Raw genomic sequence first — 22,298 nt, 5'->3', positions numbered from 1 at the left:
GGATTTGATGAAATGGTCCTACCAGCAAACTTCTGGCATACATCTCAGAAACCTGTTAGTATTTCATCTGTAAATGCAATACGTATAAGTTGTAACATCGCCCGCGGTTCATTTGTAGGCGGAGAAGAAGGTCATATCATTCACGAATTCTATCCCAGAGTTGGACGGGGATATAAGATAATTGAAGTACCGCACAGTGTCATTTATCTTCCGGTCAACACCAAGTCTATACGGAATATAACTGTGCACGTTTATAATCAAAATTCAGAACTGATAAGTTTCGGTGGTGAAGAAGTGACGGTGAGACTGCATTTAAGACGAAGAAACGATGGTGCTGATTTTCGTTGATAAAGCAGAATATAAATTCCCTCCCATAGTCCCGTTAACGACTAGTCAACCTGCGAAGCTTAAACGGCTAACACCAGAAAACGTACGATTTTTGGAATCTTTAGGTTTTAAAGTATTACAACAATGAGCGGACAGATAATAGACGTTGATACTGCGAACGCGGTATTTGATGAAAGCATTACGGGTAAAGAATTTCATACTCACTATCCTTATGCATCAACTACATTTAATAATAGTGATGAAATAAGAATTCCTGTCCAGCAACAGGATGTATACACGCTTCCGTGCGAAAGTTATTTACTCATCAACGGAACGTATAGTGATGCTAATGGAGTTTCAGATTCAACACTAAAACTATGCAACAATTTTGGCGCGTTTCTTTTCGATGAAATTCGTTATGAAATTGCAGGACAGGAGGTGGATAGGGTGAGAAATGTGGGGATAACTTCAACGATGAAAAATGCTCTATCACTGAGAAACTTCGAAAAAGATTCAATTTTTATGCATGGTTGGTCATCGGACGGTGTTGAAGATATCCAACCGGTCAACGGTGTATATATCGATGGTGAATCGGCAAAGTTTAAGGTATTACTTCCGCTGAAGATGCTCTTGGGCTTTTTTGAAGATTATAATAAGATACTGCTAAACGTTAAACAGGAACTCATTCTGCTTCGGGCTTCCACTAATAATAATGCTGTTGTCGTTCCAGCTGGAAAAACATTTACCTTCACAATAACGAAAATTAGTTGGAAAATACCATATGTTAACGTATCGGATGAAAAACGGTTATCACTTCTTAGACTGGTAGATAAGGATGAACCGATTTTGATGATGTTCCGAAAGTGGAACTTGTACGAATACCCAACTCTACCTATCAGTAAAGATGTAATTTGGACAGTTAAAACAACAACGCAGGTGGAAAAACCTCATTATGTTATCATTGGATTTCAAACATCGAGAAAAGGAGACGCAACAAAAAGAGCTTCGAATTTTGATACCATTTCACTTAATAACATACGCTTGTATCTGAATTCAGTATATTATCCTTATGAACACATTCAAGGAGATAGCATTATATTATACGAAATGTTTAAGAGTTTCTATAGATCTTATTATAACAGGAATTCAGCGGCTGCGTTAATTACCCCATCCAAGTACTATGCTATGCCATTAATCTTTATAGATTGTTCAAAACAAAACGATACTTTGAAAACTGGCGCGGTCGATATTAAAATCGAGATACAAACTTCTACCAACATTCCCGACAACACAACAGCCTATTGTTTGATGATAAGTGATTGCATAATGCAATATTCTCCTTTAACTGGCACAGTCAAAAACGTTTCCTAACCAGTTTAGTCTGTTAGTCGGTAAAGTCAACATGTCTGTCTTTATATCAGACTTTAGTTTTTTTCGTTTACCCAACGCTGATGTCTACATTAAAGAATTAGTTTTAATTTCTTTGGATGGGCTCCGATTCGAGCAATATCTATTCAAGCCACCTTTTGACTACTATGATATTTCATCTCAAACTACAAGAGTTGCAATACAAAACTTTCAGAAACAAATCGGATTCAATTGGAATTCGGGTTTTATTGAACACTTGAGGTTATCAACCATTTTTGAAAATTTAGCACCAATGTGTACTATATATGTAAAGTGCAAAGAAAAGAAAAAAGTGTTAGAACAAATACTAAACAATAAACGGAATATAATAAAAGACCTTGACGGTTACGATTGTCCTCCGATCGATTTATTCGGTTCTTCAATAAATAAAGTATGCCCTTTTGGTGAAAAACATAATTGCGCTATGAAAAAGGCTATATGGTTACACATGTGGTGGAGTGAACAAAGTAAATTTTATTATATGTTGGAAACGGTGGGAAATGCTATAGAAAAAGCAAAAGAGTGTTATTTAAACAGTCCCGGACGTAACGTTCTACGTCACCTTCCTAAGCAGGTTATTATCGACCTTTACGGAAGGTATGTTCCGCCTAAAATTTATGAGGATCTACCCAACTACATGCAACAAGATCCAGACATCAAGATTCTTCAACTGTTTCCTGAAGATGAAAAAGACTGGAGTGAAGAATAATAAATTTTAATTTGAAATAAAATTGTATTTAAAATTTAACATCAAATAAAATATGTATTTGTATTTTGATTATTAAAGAACAATAAATAACTTAAAAAAGAAATAGTTGTTTTTATTTTAGGTTTAATTATCCCTTCTCCTCTAAACAATAAGATTTTGGAATGTATTTAAATGAAATGTTCCATTTGTTACGTTCAGTCTTTAAAACAGTGCAATAAGATGATTATCATATACTTCATAACGTTTTTTATCACAACAATTTCTATAAATGCAGATGAATTTGATTCTAATAAATTTCTATTGGACTATGGATATCTCAAAGGAGATAATGCAAGCTTAACTGATGAAAAAGCAGTAAAAGATGCCGTAAAACTGTTTCAAGAATCTTTTCATCTTCCGGTTAATGGGGAGTTAAATAGTAAGACCATCGCTTTAATGCGTGAGCCTCGATGCGGTGTACCAGATATATTACCGTATGTAGTTTCAAGAATCATATGGAGAAAACCGGAACTGAAATGGCACTACCAACGAGCAACGGCTGAAAAGATGAAATTAGCTAACATAGCTTTTGATGAATGGGCAAAGCACACATCGTTAAGTTTCAAACATGATTATTACGGATATGATATCCTAATTTCTGACAAATATGGTATCCACACATGTGCCAAAAACGATAAAGTTCGATGCTCGAGCAAATTTGATGGACCTGGAGGTGTTTTGGCGCATGCGTTTTCTCCTAACACTGCTAACACACCCATAGAAATTCACATTGATGAAGAGGAGAATTGGAATTTTGATCCTGAAGGTAAAGAGGAAAAAGACAAAACCAACCTTCTGAGCACGTTGATGCATGAGATTGGTCACGCCTTGGGTGTTCGCCATTCTTTCAATAAAGATGCTCTCATGTACCCTTTACTAAACAAACGTTCAAATTTAAGCGAAGACGATATATTAGCCATTCAGTCGCTTTATGGCAGTAAAGCGATGACAACTACTGCTAAACCTGTTCAAACGACTAAATCTACTACTGTTCCTAAGTCTTCAGATGTTATTACCGACGTGTGCGCAATAAAAGAAGATGATGAGAATAAAATTCATTACTTGCTAGTAAATGGTAAAGTTTATGTAATATTCAAAAAACAGTTATGGATAATAAATATTGCGAACAGCAGTAAATATGATAGCAAAAATTATTATAGACCACTTGAAATTACTGAACGATTAAAGTTTCTTTCTTTAGATACATTCAAAGGAATAGATGCGATGTACCAGAGACCGAACGGAGAAATAGTATTAATTGAAAATCATAAATTGTTTATGTTCAATCTTAATACTCAACAGTTGGTCATAGGCTATCCTAGGAATGTATGTTCACACTTTAACATCGGTCATCCTTGTACGATTAATGGTATCGTAAATACATATACTGGAAAAACTTATGTGATTTATAATGAAGATTTTGTGGGGGAGATAAATGAATGTTCATTCACTGTTGCTCGAACAGATCTTGTATCCAATCTGTTTCCTGGAATACCGGCAGATATAGATGGGGTTACTCGTTTTAACAACGGACTACTTTATTTTTTTAAGAATGGAAATTATTATGAGTATAATGAATTCTTCCAAAAAGTAATCAGATTTGGAACTAAAGATCATGAGCTTTTTGGTTTGCTATGTTACAGTAACAATATCTTAAAACAGTTCACTGAATTTATCAGTAAATTTCATGTTTATCCTAAAAAAGAAGTTTAAAAGGAATTGTGTGAATTTAGGATAAAGAAAGAATTATGGATAAGTTCATGTAAAAATTATATTTTTGATTGAAATTTGTAATCAAATTTTATTTAATAAATTAATTCAGAAAAATGTATTGTAACTTATTTTAATAAAAATAACTACCTTTTATCCTTTTTATAATTAGTTTTTAATGATAAAAAAGGTTGAAATAAAATAAAAACTGAAATAAACTTTGAAAAATTATTTATTTTTACAAAACATTTACTTTTGACTATAAAAAATGCTGGATACATTTTATTAAATATAATAAAATAATACATACATTAATTTAATTGAAACAATAAATATCTATTTAAAATATTAAATACATTTTAATTGATTATAATAAAATAAAACATACATTAATTTAATTGAATATAATAAAATAATAAATATATTTTAATTGAATATATTAAAATACTAAATACATTTTATATTGATTATAATAAAATAAAACATACATTAATTTAATTAAAACAATAAATATTTATTTAAAATATTATTGATAAAATTACCAATTTTTACTATATAATATAGAATTATATTGTTTACTAAATAAATAACTAAACCATTTATTCGATCTTTCTGTAAGAAAGTGAATCTTTACGGAATTATTATGTTTTTTATTAATTAAAATTGATACAATGTTATTGAGAGTTTCTGTTGTTAAAACAGAAAATATATAATTTTCTTCTTCATCATCAATATTTAAATTTTTAGTCAAATGAACACAAAGATAGTTATCAACCATTTCTTTAACTGAAAGATATGTAAGTGAGAAAAAATTATTTAGTAAACAATAATAACATATATTCGGATCGATTACATTCTTATAATTAAACCTGCTGTATACATTAACTTTAAAATCTAATTCATTTTCGTCTAGTATTAAAAATAAATGCCTTAATTCATCTGTAACCTCTATTAAGCCACTAGTTATTGCTTGAACCACACTTAATGTTGAACATGCTACTAATGAAAGCGGTTTGGTTACTCTAATGCTATAATAACAAGATTTTTTGTACATTTTTAACTGAAAAGAAAAAACAAAATTGAAAATAATTTAATGATTAAATAAACGTTTAAGTTCTAAAGGAATATCAACATGCCCCCAAGGTAAAGTTAATATGTTATTAACTGCAACACGTTTATCATCATAACTGCTTAATGCTAATTTGTTTACTGTCACAGTTTCAACTAAGTGTTTTTTTGATCGAATCAGTTTCATTTGAACATAAAGGTCTTTGCTATCGTCACTTGCTTTCAATAAACAGTTTCTGTAATGGTTGATATTTAATTTGTTTTTTACTACATTCTTTTTTATTCCTTTAGCTTTTTTCGTAATCCCCTTTGTAGTTGTAAAAGTATATAATTTTGCTCTTAATCCGATAAATTCTTTTATAGGAATGCCGTTACATTCATCCTTAAATTTACCTAAAACTTTTTTATTTTTAATTGAAAAAAGAGGATGTGAAACAGGAAAATCAGACGTATCAAAATACTCAATAAAACTTTCATCTTGTAAATCTTGGTAAAAATCATGAGTCTCTATTTCATAAAAAAAGCTATCGGTATCCATATAAAGAAGATTAATCTTAGATCTATATTTTTTCTTCATTATATTATAATGAAAATTATACATTAGTGTCTTACTAAGTTCTAACACTGATAGACCCACATACAGAGGTTTATCTAATTTTATTTTTTCTTTAGTACACTGAACTGCACAAAGATTTTCATTATATATTATTCTATCTTTAAATGTTGGTTTCGCGATAAGTTTCATCAACCTTTTTTCTGATGAAACCAATTCTAAATTAATACGTTTCCTAACGTTTTCCATACACTTCCCAAATACCGCATTATTCATTAATTTAAATAAGTCTTTTTCAAAATCATTTGTTGCCGATTGTCGATTTATAGTATTTAAATTTATATAGCTTTTTAACCAAGGAGATTGAATAAATTGCAGTATTTTATGTACTTTAGTTACTCTAAGTCCGTTACGAATAGCTTGTTTTAAATTAACATAATGACAAATATAATTATTTTTAGTTTTTAATGTTGTTACTAATTACATCATTATCATTTTTATAATAATACGTTAAAAGATTACATGCAAATGCATTTTCAATTAGAGTAAACTCTCCCATACGCTGAACTGCTTCCAACCTAACTCTTTTATATTTATTGTCCATTTTCCTGTTTCAATCCTGCGAAAAAAATTTAAACAAAAAAGTTAATCAAGTAAACATTTAATTTTTTTGCTGTATAGGACTTACCTTTGCAACTGGTCTAACTACTTTTTTATACCCGTTTTCAGTTTTTAAATTATCACATGCTAGCGAAATAATATCATTAATTAATTCGAAGCGTTCATCATTTTCATTAATAACCATCTCCAATTTAGTTTTTACTCTTTTGTATCTATCCTTAAACGATAACCCTTCAATGTCATCTATCTCAAACAACTCTAGCCTCACCAAATATTTACCTTTTTTTGCTGGTGTCCATGCTAAAAATTGTTTGTCATTTAATTTTATCTCAATTGATTGTGAATAAGTAAATGGTTCACGTTGCGGGATGGCCTCTTCGTTAAAAACGTCTTCAATTGTCCTTTTTCTATTACAAACCTTCATGTAATTCCAGATTTCATCTACATCAGATTTTAAAAATTGTGGCTTATCTGAATCACTCAATCCTTTCGCCCCTACAAGAATCTCACTACAGGGTAATGTTTTATGTAACACATCTAAAATACCCATTTGGTTATCATCATATGCGTGAGGTAACATTACCCTAGTTCTGAGTCCTTGTATATAAATTTTTAAAATCTGAAATATAGATTTTATTTTTATTGATGGATGCGCCATAACTTTCTCTTCAGCCCTACGTAATGCTTCTTGCCAGAGGGTGATAGAAATCAAACCATACGAATAAAATAGAATAATAATATCAATTAATGTTATTGAAAGTTCATCCGGTTCCATATTAATCAACCCACCAGCTGAAGAATGTTGTAAACCGGATGGACCCGGTCTAGCTTCATTTTCTGCAGGTTCGACAGCCTCCATACCTCGTAAGATGTTTGAAATTTCACCGTTGTTAACTAATTGTACTTCTTCTTCTTCCTCATCAGATATAATAATTCTTCTTGCTCGACTCATCTGTTTAAAAATGAATTCATTATTTAACGTTTTTAAAATAAAATTTCGTATATTTTTCGAATTTATAATTTGTTCAACCTCATCAATAAGTAACTTAAAAATATTTTTCGAAGAAATACAAAAACTAAGAGAAATGCAAACAGATACTGCAGCAAGTTCGCTAGGTAAAATATTATCAAAATCAACGCATATCAATTCATTTATAATAGCATGTGATAAATACATAATATTTCTTATACTGTACTGATTTATGATCTTACTCCTAATCACAATTTGAAGTATAAAACTATGTGGAGTAACAATTGCAATTTTCCATTGTAAACATTTCAAAATTTTTATCTCATAATTAAAAATATCATTTTTATTATATAATCCAGAAGTTAAACTAATTAAATCACTTACTAAAAAATAATTATACGCTTCAATATATTTTGAACTAATAAATAAACACACACAAGCTATTAACTTTAGTTCCGCACTTTCAATTTTTTCTTTTGATAAAAACTCATTTAAATAAATAATAGCATTTGTAGCTACACTAAAATATGAATCGTTTTTTAAACAAAGATCTCTTATCCAATTTTTAATATTAATTATACTTTCTATGTTTAAATTCTGATTAATGTTCAAATTAATTTTTGTAGTAAATGGTGATTGCTTTTTAATTAAACTTAAAAATACTCTATCCAATGTTAAATTTTCATCACACAATGCTATTACTTCATCTTGGAATGATTCTAAACAAAATAACATTTCTGAAAACATAAATTTATATTAAATGAATTAATTATTGAATTACTAAATTAGAATTTTTTTAAAAATATACAATCCCATCCCAACCCTCACCATGTAGTGGATGATATATTGCTGTAAATGGTATCGGGTTTTCTGTTATTATTACTACTGCAGTAGGAACTTCTATTCCCTCTTAATCATCAGAATCTATTGTCTCACCTACTACATCTACAAAATAGTCGGGAAACAATTGCTGGCAAACATCAAATAAGTCTCCTACTGCTAAAGATTCAAATGGAACTATACACCAATTAGTTTTACATTCATGTCCAATATTTTCACAATCACTACATACGTCGCTTTCATCAACCTCTTCTTCACTTTCATCAATCTCTTCATCAATGTCAAACATATTTTTAACAAAAAATTCATTTTTTTGTAAACACATTTTTAAAAACTATTTTATATTTATCTCTTTAAATGAAGATAACAAAGTAATTTTATTTAATCTGTAAAAAAAACAGTTGCATTACTATTTATTTTAATTTTGTGAACTAGATGTACAAGAATTGATTTTAAATACATAAACTGGAACAGAATTATTTTACATTTAAATATTGGCTGGAAAAATAATTATTAAATAAATATGAAATAGAATTATATTTAAGCGAATAATTTTACATTTAAATATTATTTCACTTACCTCTTTAAATAAAGATGATAAAGATGATAATATAATAGTAGCAGCAAAACGTAACAGTAACAAGAGTATTAATTTTATTTAATCTGCAAAGAAAACAGTTGCATTACTATTTATTTTAATTTTGTGAACTAGATGTACAAGAATTGATTTTAAATACATAAACTGGAACAGAATTATTTTACATTTAAATATTGGCTGGAAAAATAATTATTAAATAAATATGAAATAGAATTATATTTAAGCGAATAATTTTACATTTAAATATTATTTCACTTACCTCTTTAAATAAAGATGATAAAGATGATAATATAATAGTAGCAGCAAAACGTAACAGTAACAGCAAAACGTAGTATGAATCCGTTAAATTTTTGGCGGGTATTTATATGTATCGGCTATCATTATCATTGAGATAACTTTGAAAATAACAATGCTATCACCAATTGACGCAAATGCATTATCGGTTGACTTTCAAACTAGTAAACAAGGTTAATGCAAAGTCAGCAAGCACGTGTACATTTTTTTATGCCGAAGTAAGCACATTTTTTTTTTTTTTTTTTTTTTTTTTTTGATGACGTCATTGATTTTTTTTTTTGATTTTTTTTTTTTTTTTTTTTTTTTTCGGTCAAAGGTCAATTTTTTTTTTTTTTTTTTTTTTTTTTTTTTTCGGGTCAAAGGTCAATTTTTTTTTTTTTTGATGACGTCAGAGGGGGGGGATTTTTTTTTTTTTTTTTTTTTCGGGTCAAAGGTCAATTTTTTTTTTTTTTTTTTTTTTTATGACGTCAGAGGGGGCGGGGGGCGGGGTGATGACGTCATTGATTTTTTTGATGACGTCATTGATGACGCTTGTCCCAGAACCGGCATTTTTACACTACTAATATTCATCCTAAAACTAAATCCGCGCACCAGATTGATCCCTAGCTAAAAATTAAATTCATTAATTACATAATTTCTATTCCCAACTAAATTTACGTCAGTCGAAGTTGTTCTAGACAATACTAATAATTTCTTTATATATTCTTCAATTATTATATTATATTATAATATATTATTCTTCAGAACAATTAGTATAACTAGTCATGCATCAAAAATCTTAACTAGAATTCTATACAGAAGAATTGAGAGGAGAGTGGAAGTGTTAGGAGAAGACAAATTTGGTTTCAGGAAAAGTATAGGGACAAGGGAACCAATTTTAGGCCTCAGATTAATAGTAGAAGGAAGATTAAAGAAAAACAAACCGACATACTTGGCGTTTATAGACCTAGAAAAGGCATTCGATAAGGTAGACTGGAATAAAATGTTCAGCATTTAAAAAAAATTAGGGTTCAAATACAGAGATAGAAGAACAATTGCTAACATGTACAGGAACCAAACAGCAACAGTAATAATTGAAGAACATAAGAAAGAAGCCGTAATAAGAAAGGGAGTCCGACAAGGATGTTCCCTATCCCCGTTACTTTTTAATCTTTACATGGAACTAGCAGTTAATGATATGTTAAAGAACAATTTAGATTCGGAGTAACAGTACAAGGCGAAAAGATAAAGATGCTACGATTTGCTGATGATATAGTAATTCTAGCCAAGAGTAAAAAGGGTTTAGAAGAAACAATGAACGGCATAGATGAAATCCTACGCAAGAACTATCGCGTGAAAATAAACAAGAAGAAAACAAAAGTAATGAAATGTCGTAGAAATAACAAAGATGGACCACTGAATGTGAAAATAGGAGGAGAAAAGATTACGGAGGTAGAAGAATTTTGTTATTTGGGAAGTAGAATTACTAAAGATGGACGAAGCAGGAGCGATATAAAATGCCGACTAGCACAAGCGAAACGAGCCTTCAGTAAGAAATATAATTTGTTTATATCAAAAATTAATTTAAATGTCAGGAAAACATTTGTGAAAGTATATGTTTGGAGTGTCGCTTTATATGGAAGTGAAACTTGGACGATCGGAGTATCTGAGAAGAAAAGATTAGAAGCTTTTGAAATGCGGTGCTATAGGAGAATGTTAAAAATCAGACGGGTGGATAGTGACAAATGTAGAGGTATTGCGGCAAATAGATGAAGATAGAAACATTTGGAAAAATATAGTTAAAACAAGAGAGGCCACATACTAAGGCATCCTGGAGTAGTCGCTTTAATATTGGAAGGATAGGTAGAAGGAAAAAATTGTGTAGGCAGGCCACGTTTGGAATATGTAAAACAAATTGTTAGGGATGTAGTATGTAGAGGGTATACTGAAATGAAACGACTAGCACTAGATAGGGAATCTTGGAGAGCTGCATCAAACCAGTCAAATGACTGAAGACAAAAAAAAATATTCTTCAAAATTTAAAGAAACTGTTAATGAATACAAAATATGTAAGATTTAAAACGTTAGGAGATATAAAAGTGAAGGTTTTAAAATCGGATAAAAACGATACGTTTTAACATTTTTAAATATATCGAAAATAAATTCCTTTCTAAATGTGGCCCCTACAGAGTTACGATCGCTATTTTTGGCACGGGTGCTTAGTCACCGGATATGATAAACGGTTGAAATTTGATTGACATTTTTATAGCGGATGTAGTTTGACAATTTTGCGCTTGATTTCATTAATTAGATTATTAATTACTAATAACTAATTATTAATTTTTATTATTAGAAATAATGAAACGGCACAAAATTGTCAAGACTGAATAATTTTTTCCATCCAGTTTAATAGTTCATCCATATATCGGCTAGTTTCAACGGACTTGAACAGATGTGTCGTTTTGTACAAAAAAAAAAAAGACTTATTAACTAATAAAACATAATTCGGTAAAAATTATTATTTACTGAGGTGTTAATGAACGGCAAAACTTTTTAATGGCTGCCATTTTTGAATTTTCAAAGATAGAATTTTCTATCTAAAATAAATAAATAAAATTTATTTATTTTATGGATTTTTAAATTTTACACTTTTAGGTTTTTCAGATTTCATTTTGGTGCGGGGTAGACGATCGATAAATCTCATTAAAATATCTAAATCTGTTCTTAAATTTGTATTGAAAAAATATATAAAATGACGGATAGCGAGGAAATGAAGCGAAAATAGAGCATTTGTCCAAATGAACTTTTTTATTCATTTTGAAGTCCTGAATCACTCTTACTAACTTACTGATGAATAAGTGGATGGGTGATGGAGTAATCTACCGATTCAGACAGCGTATTTTTCAAAACTTCGATCCCCTCTGGAGGGGCTTCCTTGGTTTCGATCAAAACTTTCGAATATAATGAATTTATTCGATAAAATAAACAGTTATTTCATCAGCTTAATCGCATTGCACAACCTATAGCTGTTGCCAGTAACGTTGTCAGTCTAAACAAAAGAAATATAAGCGCAAATAAAATAAAAATAAAACATAAAACAGTCCCAGTCGCACTGTAATTAATTGTGCGGCTATCTCTGTAGCGTCTGCAGGCGAAAATCACAAGAAAAATCGTATACTTTTAGCGCTACACAAATACACAGATACTTAGCGCTAAGTTAGTTAAAACTTTTTTTTGTTTAACCCTCAAGTCCCACCGTTAGGTATCGCTTCAGAGGATGAGATGCGTGATTTGTAGCGTGTGAAAATGCTATGCCTGATCGGGATTCGAACCCGGGACCTCCGGATGAAAGCCCGAGACGCTACCACTCGCGCCACGGACGCCAACTATATACTTTAATTGTACTAAGTTATTAAACCTTAACCCACCGGGTTGGTCTAGTGGTGAACGCTTCTTCCCAAATCAGCTGATTTGGAAGTCGAGAGTTACAGCGTTCAAGTCCTACTAAAGTCAGTTATTTTTACACGGATTTGAATACTAGATCGTGGATACCGGTGTTCTTTGGCGGTTGGGTTTCAATTAACCACACATCTCAGGAGTGGTAGAACTGAGAATGTACAAGACTACATCATTTACACTCATACATATCATCCTCATTCATCCTCTGAAAAATTATCTAAACGGTAGTTACCGGAGGCTAAACAGGAAAATGAAAGAAAAAGTTATTAAACCTTAAATTTAGACGTTAATAAAAGTTATGTTACAGTCCGATTCAAAAAAGTAATGTCATTTAAAGCGAAAAGCCAGTGTTTTACTCTATTACAAAAAATAATATTTAAATTATTTATTTTTTTAATATTTCTTAGTAATTTGTTAAAATAATTTGGACCGAGATAGTCGAGAGAGATTATTTGAAGAGCATTTTGTTGACTTTAGGTTTGAAAAAATTCCTTCGCTATCGCTTCGGATATCGTGGTACACTCGAGTGGAGCCTTTGTTGTCACTTCTAATTTTAAAAAATCTTAGTATTTTGAAAACAAAAAAACGATGTACAAAATTTTTAAATGAAAGTGTAGCGGATAAGATGATTCCCGAGAGTTGGCTTTTAATATAATTTAACAAATTTTTTTTAATTTTCCTAATAATTTCAACGCTAGTATTACAAGCCCTCCATACAGTAGCCTCGCTTGAATCAGACCGTAATACAAGGTTCGCAATAATTGGATATCACAAAAATTTCTTAAAAAGTAAAACTTTCTTACATTTAATCGAGCGGTACATAACAAATCTGAGATATATTTTTCCATAGAAATTTATTATCTAAACATATTCCTAAATACTTAAAACAATCGACAGTTTCTATTTCTTTACAATTACAGATTTCACATCGCTATCAAACTTATGATAAATTAATGGATTTGGAAGTGAAATTCCTTGAAACTAAAATTTACATTCGTAGTTTTACTTATATTAACGGTCATTTTATTTATGAAACACCAAGATCTTAAAATATTTAAGTCATTATTTGTAAGCGATTGGAGGTCTTCTGTCTCTTTATCCGAAAATAGCAGGGCAATGTCGTTTACTTATAGAACCTGTAAAATTTTGTACTAAAAGGTCATTTATAAAACTAACAAACAAATCAGAGGAAAGCACTGAGGGACTTCTTATTTAACTATCAAAGGTGGACTAGATTGATTATTAATTTGACTCTTCGGCTACGTCCGACCAAGAAACTTTGAAACCATTTAAACGCTATTCCCCTTGCACCTGCTGATTCCAATTTATGTAATAATATTTTACGGTTTAAGAAGTCCAATGCTTTTTTATAGTCGATAAAAACGGCAGTTGTTTTATATTTATTATTTATACTATTATATATTTTGCTAACAAAATTAATCAGAGCGTCTTCAGTCGATTTTTTTGTGTAAAATCAAATCGAGCAGCGTTCTGGAAACGTATTTATCGATTTTAAGTAATTTAAGAGTCTAATTCTCATGCATTTTCTATTATTTTAGAGAAGACTGAAAGGAGACTAACGGGTTTTATATTTTCGATGACAATTGAATTTTAGGGACTATGATACTACTCTTTAGAGATTGTGGGAAAATCCCCGATTCGAAATTTAAATTTGTTATGCGATATAAAACGGGAGCTATTTCAGTAGTAATATTTTTCACAAATTCAACTGAAAATTCATCGAAACCAGAAGATTTCTTATTTAACAAATTTTTAATGATATTAGATACTTCAATACGATCGGTAGGTATCGGTTAACTGGCATTTCTCCCGCCACCACCCCATTCGGTAGCCCTAGAGCATAGACCAAATGTCAATGCCAAGATACGGCTACTGTGCCTCTAAAACAGTTTAGCGACCTCGTTCCTAAAAGCTCCTAGTGAGCTACCTGTCAGCGTGAGCGGATTAAGCAGGGTGCTATTCATCACCCGCCTATATGTCCCAACCGCTCACTTGTCAAACTAATTTAAATCGGGGAGGCGCACCCCTTGTTACTAATTACTAAAAGTCAAATAAACTAAAATAAAAGTTAATAAATAAAAGACAATAATTTACGCTGTCACGCCTTGGTCGCTGTATGCCAGCTAGTGCCTGACCGTCATTTAAAGCGCTCGGTAGGTATAATGAAAAAAGACTGGTCGCTCCGAAAGTAATTTAGCCGAGGGGCGGTGCCAGACAGCTGATCACTGTTACCGGTTGTGCTATTCGCATTGACAAGATGATCGTTCAGCCGGCCGTTAATCGCTCGGGTCTTCTAAAACCGTGTCATCACTAAGACATACTTTGTTTACTTTTCTATCTTTATGATCTCCGGTCAAACTGTTTATTATATTCCACTGTTCCCATTACATTTACCGAGTAGGTTGGCGTAATAAATATTTTTGACCTTATCGACGTCAAGCTTTAATTCAGTACAAAATTTATTGAAATAATTTCTAGAGTTTAAATCATAAGGACGTTCTTTAATTTCTTTATACAGTTTCTGACTTCTCTTTAGCCCGTGTAAAATATTGTTGTTAATCCAAGGACATTTCAAAAACGCTTTACAAAACTTGTTAACTACTTTGTTACTCCCTCTCGTTCACCATCCTCTGATTTTCTTACAAAAAATTTCCCTTCACGAAACGATAGATACTTTACACCTAATTCTTTACGTTTTATTTTTAACTTACTTAAGAGTTGCTTGTTTTCCGGGCGTAGATGCTCATTTATGTAGATGCGGGTACTCGGCGACACAGGATTTGACAGTCAGGTTTCTCTTGACTTTAAAGCCGGAGAGCCACGCATCCCTCAACGGCCGGGTCTGGAATCGGATGACGAGCGAGGAGTCTCTCCGGGTGCTGAAGCTCGGCGCGCGGTGGGCAGCCGTTATCTGAGTCTCCTCTAGTTGATGTCCTATCGCTTTTCCATTCATTCATTCACGCGAATAAGGATTATATCCGTATTCTCGCAAATCGTTGCCATTCTGGAAGTTTCATCTGTACTTCCGTTTCCTGAGATATCGTCACGTGCTGGTTCGTGCAAATACACATCGCTCTCCCTTTCGGTTTAATAAATGCAGAACGGACAGGATGTTTGCTCTAAGGACATCGTCGATGTTCTTGTTGTGAATAGCGGTTAGTTTCAATAAACGGTCAGAACGTATAAGCACTCACCCTTCGCAAAAATGTTCTTTGTAGCGAAGAGTTTGCTGTGCAGCAATAAGCTCTGCCTTGTAAATACCGGCGGTTTCCACGAATGAGTTCACTATTTATATACGTATATAGACTATCCAACATCGTGTCAGTTTTAGAACCAGATTTTTCCAATAGCACGCGTCAGGGAAAAAGGACGTTAACTATTGGGATCGGTTAGATTTGTATTTATTTATTTTTTAATTAGAATACACTACCGCGGATACATTACATTACAATACGATATATTACATTTTTATGCGGTGTTAATTAAACATATAAAGAAAAAAAAATTATTTTTAAAATATTTGCGTTTGAGTTAACTTCCTTGACCAAATTACGTTAACATCAAAATTATAGTATATTTAGAGAATAGTTCCAAAAAAAAGAAAAAAGATCAACATTTTTAATAAATTAAATTTGGATTGCCCTTGTTCAACGGCTACCTCAAATAAAATGTTTAATAATAGCCGACAAGTTGGAGATAAAGGATCAGAAAAAAAAGTTAAAACTATTAAGTGGAATACCATGAGATCCTCTTTTTTTAAAAAAAAAGTTGCCGTATCTTCTATATTAATACTAGATTCAGATGAATTTTCAGTTAAAAAAAATGTGGGAAACATGATTCTCCTTTCTTCGATGGGGTCGAAAATTAGGCTAAAGCTGGAAAATATACAGCCAAATATTTGTGTCAAACTCGACTTTTGGTTTACGAATTCTCAAGATACAAGGCAAAGTAATTTTTAACTTTTTGTGCAGCAGCGTTCGTAGAAAATTAAGCTTTAGTACGTGAAGCGGTTTAATATTTCAAAGCGTGTCGTATTTAGGGTCAGGGGATGTTTAACATTGTTTAGAAAAGGTGAATTTTTTACGACCACATATAAAGTTAAAAACTAAAATTGTGAAAACTCATCCTCCCCTTTTTTTAATTACATCGTTGCTTTATCTTTTTCGAACCGTTTCGGAGGTATCGATCGCAAATTTCTATAAATAGTTATTTTTATATTTTTAATATTACCAGAGTCTTGAAACGTCAATAACTTCCGACCAAAATTAATATTTTCAAAAATGTTGCCAGTATTTTGGCCGAACACTATGCTTTTCCCTTTTATAGTTATAACTATAGCCGTGAAAATAAAATCAATTAGATACAAAAATACGTACTGAACGTTTAAAAAAAAAAGTACGACTCGATTTTATTTTAAACTTCGACGATTCGAAGTCGGCGGTAAATCAAATACAAACAAATACGAACGATTTATTAATCCTTAATTTATTAACTATCGGAAAAAGATGACTTTACGTAATGTAAATCTTATCTTCGAAGATGAGAGTTCGTAGAAATAATCAACATAGCGATTAATAATGTATGTAACCGCTGACAGTATTTAAATTTACGCACAATATGAGTCGCTATTCGTTTTCTAAGAACGAGAAAAGAGAAGCGTTGACCTGATTTGACATAGTTACTCTCTTCTCGTACTTAACGAAATCAAATACCTCAATAAGTGCTACGCTAAGCGTTTATTAAAAAATAAAGAAAATTATATAAAAACGACCGATTAAAAATAAGCCCGCTTCTCCGGTTACTAAAAAATTACCTCTGGTTTTTACGATTTCTTTTTCTTTTTTGTAAAATAATCCGCAGACCCAAATACTTCTAAAAGTATGATGTTACAATTAACTTAAAAGAACTTTGTTTATAGAAAACCGCGTACCATAATCGATCTTCCTTAAATTACTCGATACGTTTATCGAAGCGATAAAATTATTTTTATAAAAGATAATCGTACGGTTTCTAATAGCAAGATTTTCTAAATTAGAGACGGGTAAAGAGTCATCGCGTTTTAAAGAATACTTTAGCTTTAGTCGGGATCATCTCAAACGATACTTCATAATTATTTGTCAGCAATTATTTTTATTATATTTATTTATCTTTGTTTTTATTATTATTAGCAGCTATTCATTTTTGTATTGTCAGATAGAAATACTCGTTTTGCAGCTTTATTATTCTTATTGTTAATCTCTTTTTTTTTTAATTTTATTGTTTAAGAATTTAAGTTGGTGCGTACTAATAGCTCAGTATCTACTGATAAAGATTGTTTTTACGATTGAAATGACCACCTGCTTTAAGATTATTTTTATTTTAACTTCCTTGTACGAAATAAAGGATGTTGTAGATCGCGAAAAATTTCGGTTTTCATATTTCAACGGAAATATCCATTTTGACCATCCCCGAATTTATTTTTGATAGTTTCGACGTGCCGTCTGTACGTACGTACGTATGTATCTCGCTTAACTCAAATACGATGTTGAAATTGTTTTTTTTTTGTTTAATTTAGGACTGTTGTAACATCTAGTTGTGCACTTCCCGCAATCGACTGAACCAAAAAAGGGCGAAAATCCAAAACAAATTTGGATTTTGGACTTTTTCCTCGTTACAGAAATAAGTCCTCATCGAGAGCTTTTCAACGATATATTATAAGTGGCACTTATTTTCATCGGTTTCAGAGTTATAACCCAACAAAATTTTAATTAATAAAATATTTGCATCGTACAAGGGGAAGGCACATCGGTTCGAACCAGACTTCATCTCCTTTTTTTAAGTTTTATTTTAATTTAAATATATTGATTTATTAATAATTATTAATCTCTAATTGTAAAAATATTTTTACGATAAATAACAATTCAATAATAATAATAATAATAATAAAAAGAAATATATATGAAAAAATATCATAAGTTATTAATGAAATAAAATTTTATGTATTTTTCATTTAAAAAAAAAAAATGTGTATATGTAATTTAATAGGCGTACAAAGAAGTCATTTAAAGTCCACGTTTGAATTTTTAAATACGGGTTTTAAAGCGTTATCTAATTTTTCTAATTTATTTTAATTACCGATCAGTATAGTTATGTCTTTGAATATAAAGATATTTAATTTTAATATTCAAAGTATGCCGCACGAAAGTTCGATAAAATTCTATGAATTTTGAAGAATGGATAAACATTGTACGTTACCCTACGCATAACATAAATTTTATAAATACTAACGGAAGATCCTTGTATAGATTCATGCAAGATCTGGGGGGATGGTATACCTCTCCTTCGTTTTTAAGGGCAACGGGAGCCCGAGTGCTCTCCAACCGTGTAAATTTAAACCGATATTTGTTTCGATTCCACCTGGCAGCTGATGAGCTGTGCATCTGCGGGGAAGTCCAGTCAAACGAACACATGATGTTCGACTGCCCGACTCTTGGGTGGGCCAGAACTCAGGCCACCCTGGAACTTAGAGGTCAAGGGGAAAATTGGCCACTCACAAGCGGCGAGTCGATGTGGCGAGAGCCGCAATGTCGGACCGTGTGGGAGTTCCTCGATGCGGTCGCTTTGTTCACCCGACATCAGTAGTTTACCTAAGGGAAAAGACCCCTACCGCGCTGCTGTAGGAAGCTAAGCGAGAGATATGGCTGGCTACCAGCCAGATTAAGGCTCTAAGCGCTTTAATGATGGACAGGTATTTGCTGGCATTCAGCGACCTAGGCGGGGCAGCGAATTGCTGTCTTTGACAAGATAAACTAATTATTGATACTCGTATATATTTTAGTAGTTGACGGGATGCGCCTACCCGTTTTAGTGATATATGACAAGTGGACGGCGGGACACGCAAGCGAGTGATACCACGCTTATTCCGCTCGCGCTTTTAGGTTAGCTCTAGGAGCTAGTTAGGACACTGGTCGCTAATCTAGTGGCTCACTAGCCGTTTGTGGCACAGACAATCGGTTTTATGCTTTAGGGCGACCGGATGGGGTGGTGGCGGGAGAAATGCCAATTAAACCGATACTATGAGAACGAATAGTATACTTTTTTAAAATCACAACTTTTCCGTTCCTGGGGTACCGCTATGTTTAGGAAATACCTCTGTTCTCAGAATCGTTAACATATAACTAAATACTTCGAAAGCATTGGAATTTATAAATCGGTTCTTAAAGACAACAATTACAGTTTAGATTACGTAGGACAAACTAAATGAAACTAAAATTCCGGCCTCCGTGGCGCGAGTGGTAGCGTCTCGGCCTTTCATTCGGAGGTCCCGGGTTCAATCCCAGTCAAGCGATGCATTTTCACACGCTACTTATCATTCATCACATCCTCTGAAGCAATATCTAAAGGTGGTCCCGGAAGTAAAAAGAAGAAAAATATTAATAAAAAACTAAATGAAAGATCGAAACTAGAATAAAGGATGTATGGAGGGGGGCTCATGTACATACAGCATATTAGAAAAATCGGTTATAGACTAACGTTTCCTCGAAACCGGTAATAAAAATTAGTTTATTAGAAATGATAATTTAAAAAAATAAGCCACTATAATACAGAGTAGCAGAAATTTTACTGTTGAACGATAATACAAGGTAACCGATACCCAGTAGTTTGCATGAAATTTAAATTTTCTGAAAAGTTTTAATCGTGAAAAGATTAAATAGATACACTCTCATAAAGTTCAATTCATGGGCGGGGATATTTCTTTGGTCGGTTTAAGGTTCACGCTCTCTTTTTCAAAGCTTTTGTTTAACTCGCTTTAAGAATAATCAAATCTTGCAACCGCTATATCTTTTGATCTATTGTATGAAAATCAATTAAATTTGGTACACGTATGTAACTTCGATGACAATACAGCACTACGGTGTCGGAATTTGATATCACCCACCCCCACGTCCCCGCGCACTACCCCTACGCTAAATTCATGCATTTAGTTGAAAATTTTCATTTCTCATGAACTATCGTATGAAAATGATTGAAATTTGGTACACGTATGTAACTTCGATGTGTAAAAATAAATATTTTTACTTTTTTTTAGTCGAATTCTGCTTGTAATCTAAGCAAAACTGAACGCACTCTTTCCGCTAAAAGTTTCATTTTTATTAATTATGAATTTTTATTTAACGAATTCATAATTACGATTACAATTATAATAACGATAATAATTAATAATTTTTCAGATTACCGTCAAAATGTAATAACTTCGTGCAAGATTTCTAAATTTAATTTTTATTTTTAATCTTATTAACCCTTAAAGGTCATCTCGGTGCAAATTTGAACCGTCAAAGAATTAAAATTCGAGTTATTTTATTACAGATAAATAAAGTATATACATATACTAAACAAACCCATTAAACAAAAAATATATCTTAAAATACTTATTCGAAAAGATTGTTATAAAAACTGCGCCACGCTTTTGTTTAACTAAATATTTTCATTACTTTTAATTTTAAAATTTAATAATTATTAGATTTATTTATTGGTTATTTATATAATTAATTTTTTACTTTTCAATGCATTTTTATATTTGTTAATATATTATATTTTTTAGTTTAAAGTTCTCAATTTGATTTAATTCTCATTTTTTACTTTTTAAAGGGGTTTTCTAATTTGTTTCCTTTTTTTATTAATGTTAATATTAATATTAGTTAAATAAAAGCTTTTTTAAAAAATAATTTTTTATATGTAATCAAATATATATATATATATTTTTTAAATTTGTATTAGGTAAGTCTTTAGCTAATTAACCTATAAATGAAGAGTACACTGTCAACGTATGGGCAGTGTAGCTTGGTAGGTTTAAAAAGATTTTTACACTTAATATACGGACTATCCACGGGTATTTTTACGGTTCCTATCTAGCGGGCTGATGTAGCGGTTAACTAGTCATCACAAATCGGTTATTTAGCAGCTGATTTTCGAAGTCGATAATTCTGAGGTTCGAATTATAGTTAAAGCTAGTCGCTTTTGTATGGATTTGAATGTGTTAGTGGATACCGGTACTTATATTAAATAACGTATAATAATTTTTTTAAAAAAAATAAATTGGACTTTTAAAAGGTATAAAACTAAACACGTTTGTAAATTTCGATTTTTTAACGCTTAATTAAGTGTAAATTATTTTTTAATTTAAACGTCGACGTTAAAAATTCGAAATTTCAACAAAAAACAAAGATTTGTTTTTTTAAATTGTGCCAATCTCCGTGGTAGAGCGGCAGCGTCTCCGCCTATAATCCGAAGGTTACGGGTTCGAGTCCCGATTATATGCGGTAATTTTTCACACGGTGAAAAGTTCATCGCCATTAATTACTCGCTGTTATCGGAGATCGGCCTGTTTTATAAATAAATAACGTATTATTTTATTCTATTCCGAGCGTATGTTTTTAATTACTCAGAAAAACCTCATATTTGTAGGACGCACGAAAAACGAGGGCGTTAAATAGGATTCAGTAATAAATTAATGGAATTATGAACGACCCTGTTTCAATGTTTCAATGTTTCAATGTTTCAATGTGGACAGTAATGCGGTTATCAATGACCGGGATTATATCCTTCTTCTCTCATACCATCAACAGAGTCCTCCCACCCCGACCGAATTTTTCCTTGCTTGCCGATTTCCTTGAAATCTATGCAATCTGTGGAACGAAGAATAATGAAAAGGGTGGCGCGGTGA

General features: G+C 31.6%; 2 protein-coding genes across 2 annotated transcripts; both read left to right on the top strand.

Annotated features, from left to right (window-relative positions):
• Positions 1–471: 471 nt before the first annotated feature.
• LOC142325806 (uncharacterized) lies at positions 472–1,698 on the top strand. The gene has a single exon (XM_075367834.1). It carries the CDS (start codon positions 472–474, stop codon positions 1,696–1,698), a length of 1,227 nt encoding a protein of 408 aa, XP_075223949.1.
• Positions 1,699–2,662: 964 nt separating this feature from the next.
• LOC142325805 (matrix metalloproteinase-18-like) lies at positions 2,663–4,905 on the top strand. The gene is made up of 2 exons (XM_075367833.1): positions 2,663–4,160; positions 4,895–4,905. The coding sequence occupies exons 1-2, from the start codon at positions 2,663–2,665 to the stop codon at positions 4,903–4,905; spliced, it is 1,509 nt and encodes a 502-aa protein (XP_075223948.1).
• The last annotated feature ends 17,393 nt before the right edge of the window (positions 4,906–22,298 follow it).

The sequence above is a fragment of the Lycorma delicatula genome, chromosome 5 (assembly GCF_047948215.1).
Source record: "Lycorma delicatula isolate Av1 chromosome 5, ASM4794821v1, whole genome shotgun sequence".
NCBI lineage: Eukaryota > Metazoa > Arthropoda > Insecta > Hemiptera > Fulgoridae > Lycorma > Lycorma delicatula.
The sequence above is the reverse complement of the archived record's forward strand: the minus strand, read 5'-3'. Positions and strand labels throughout refer to the sequence as shown.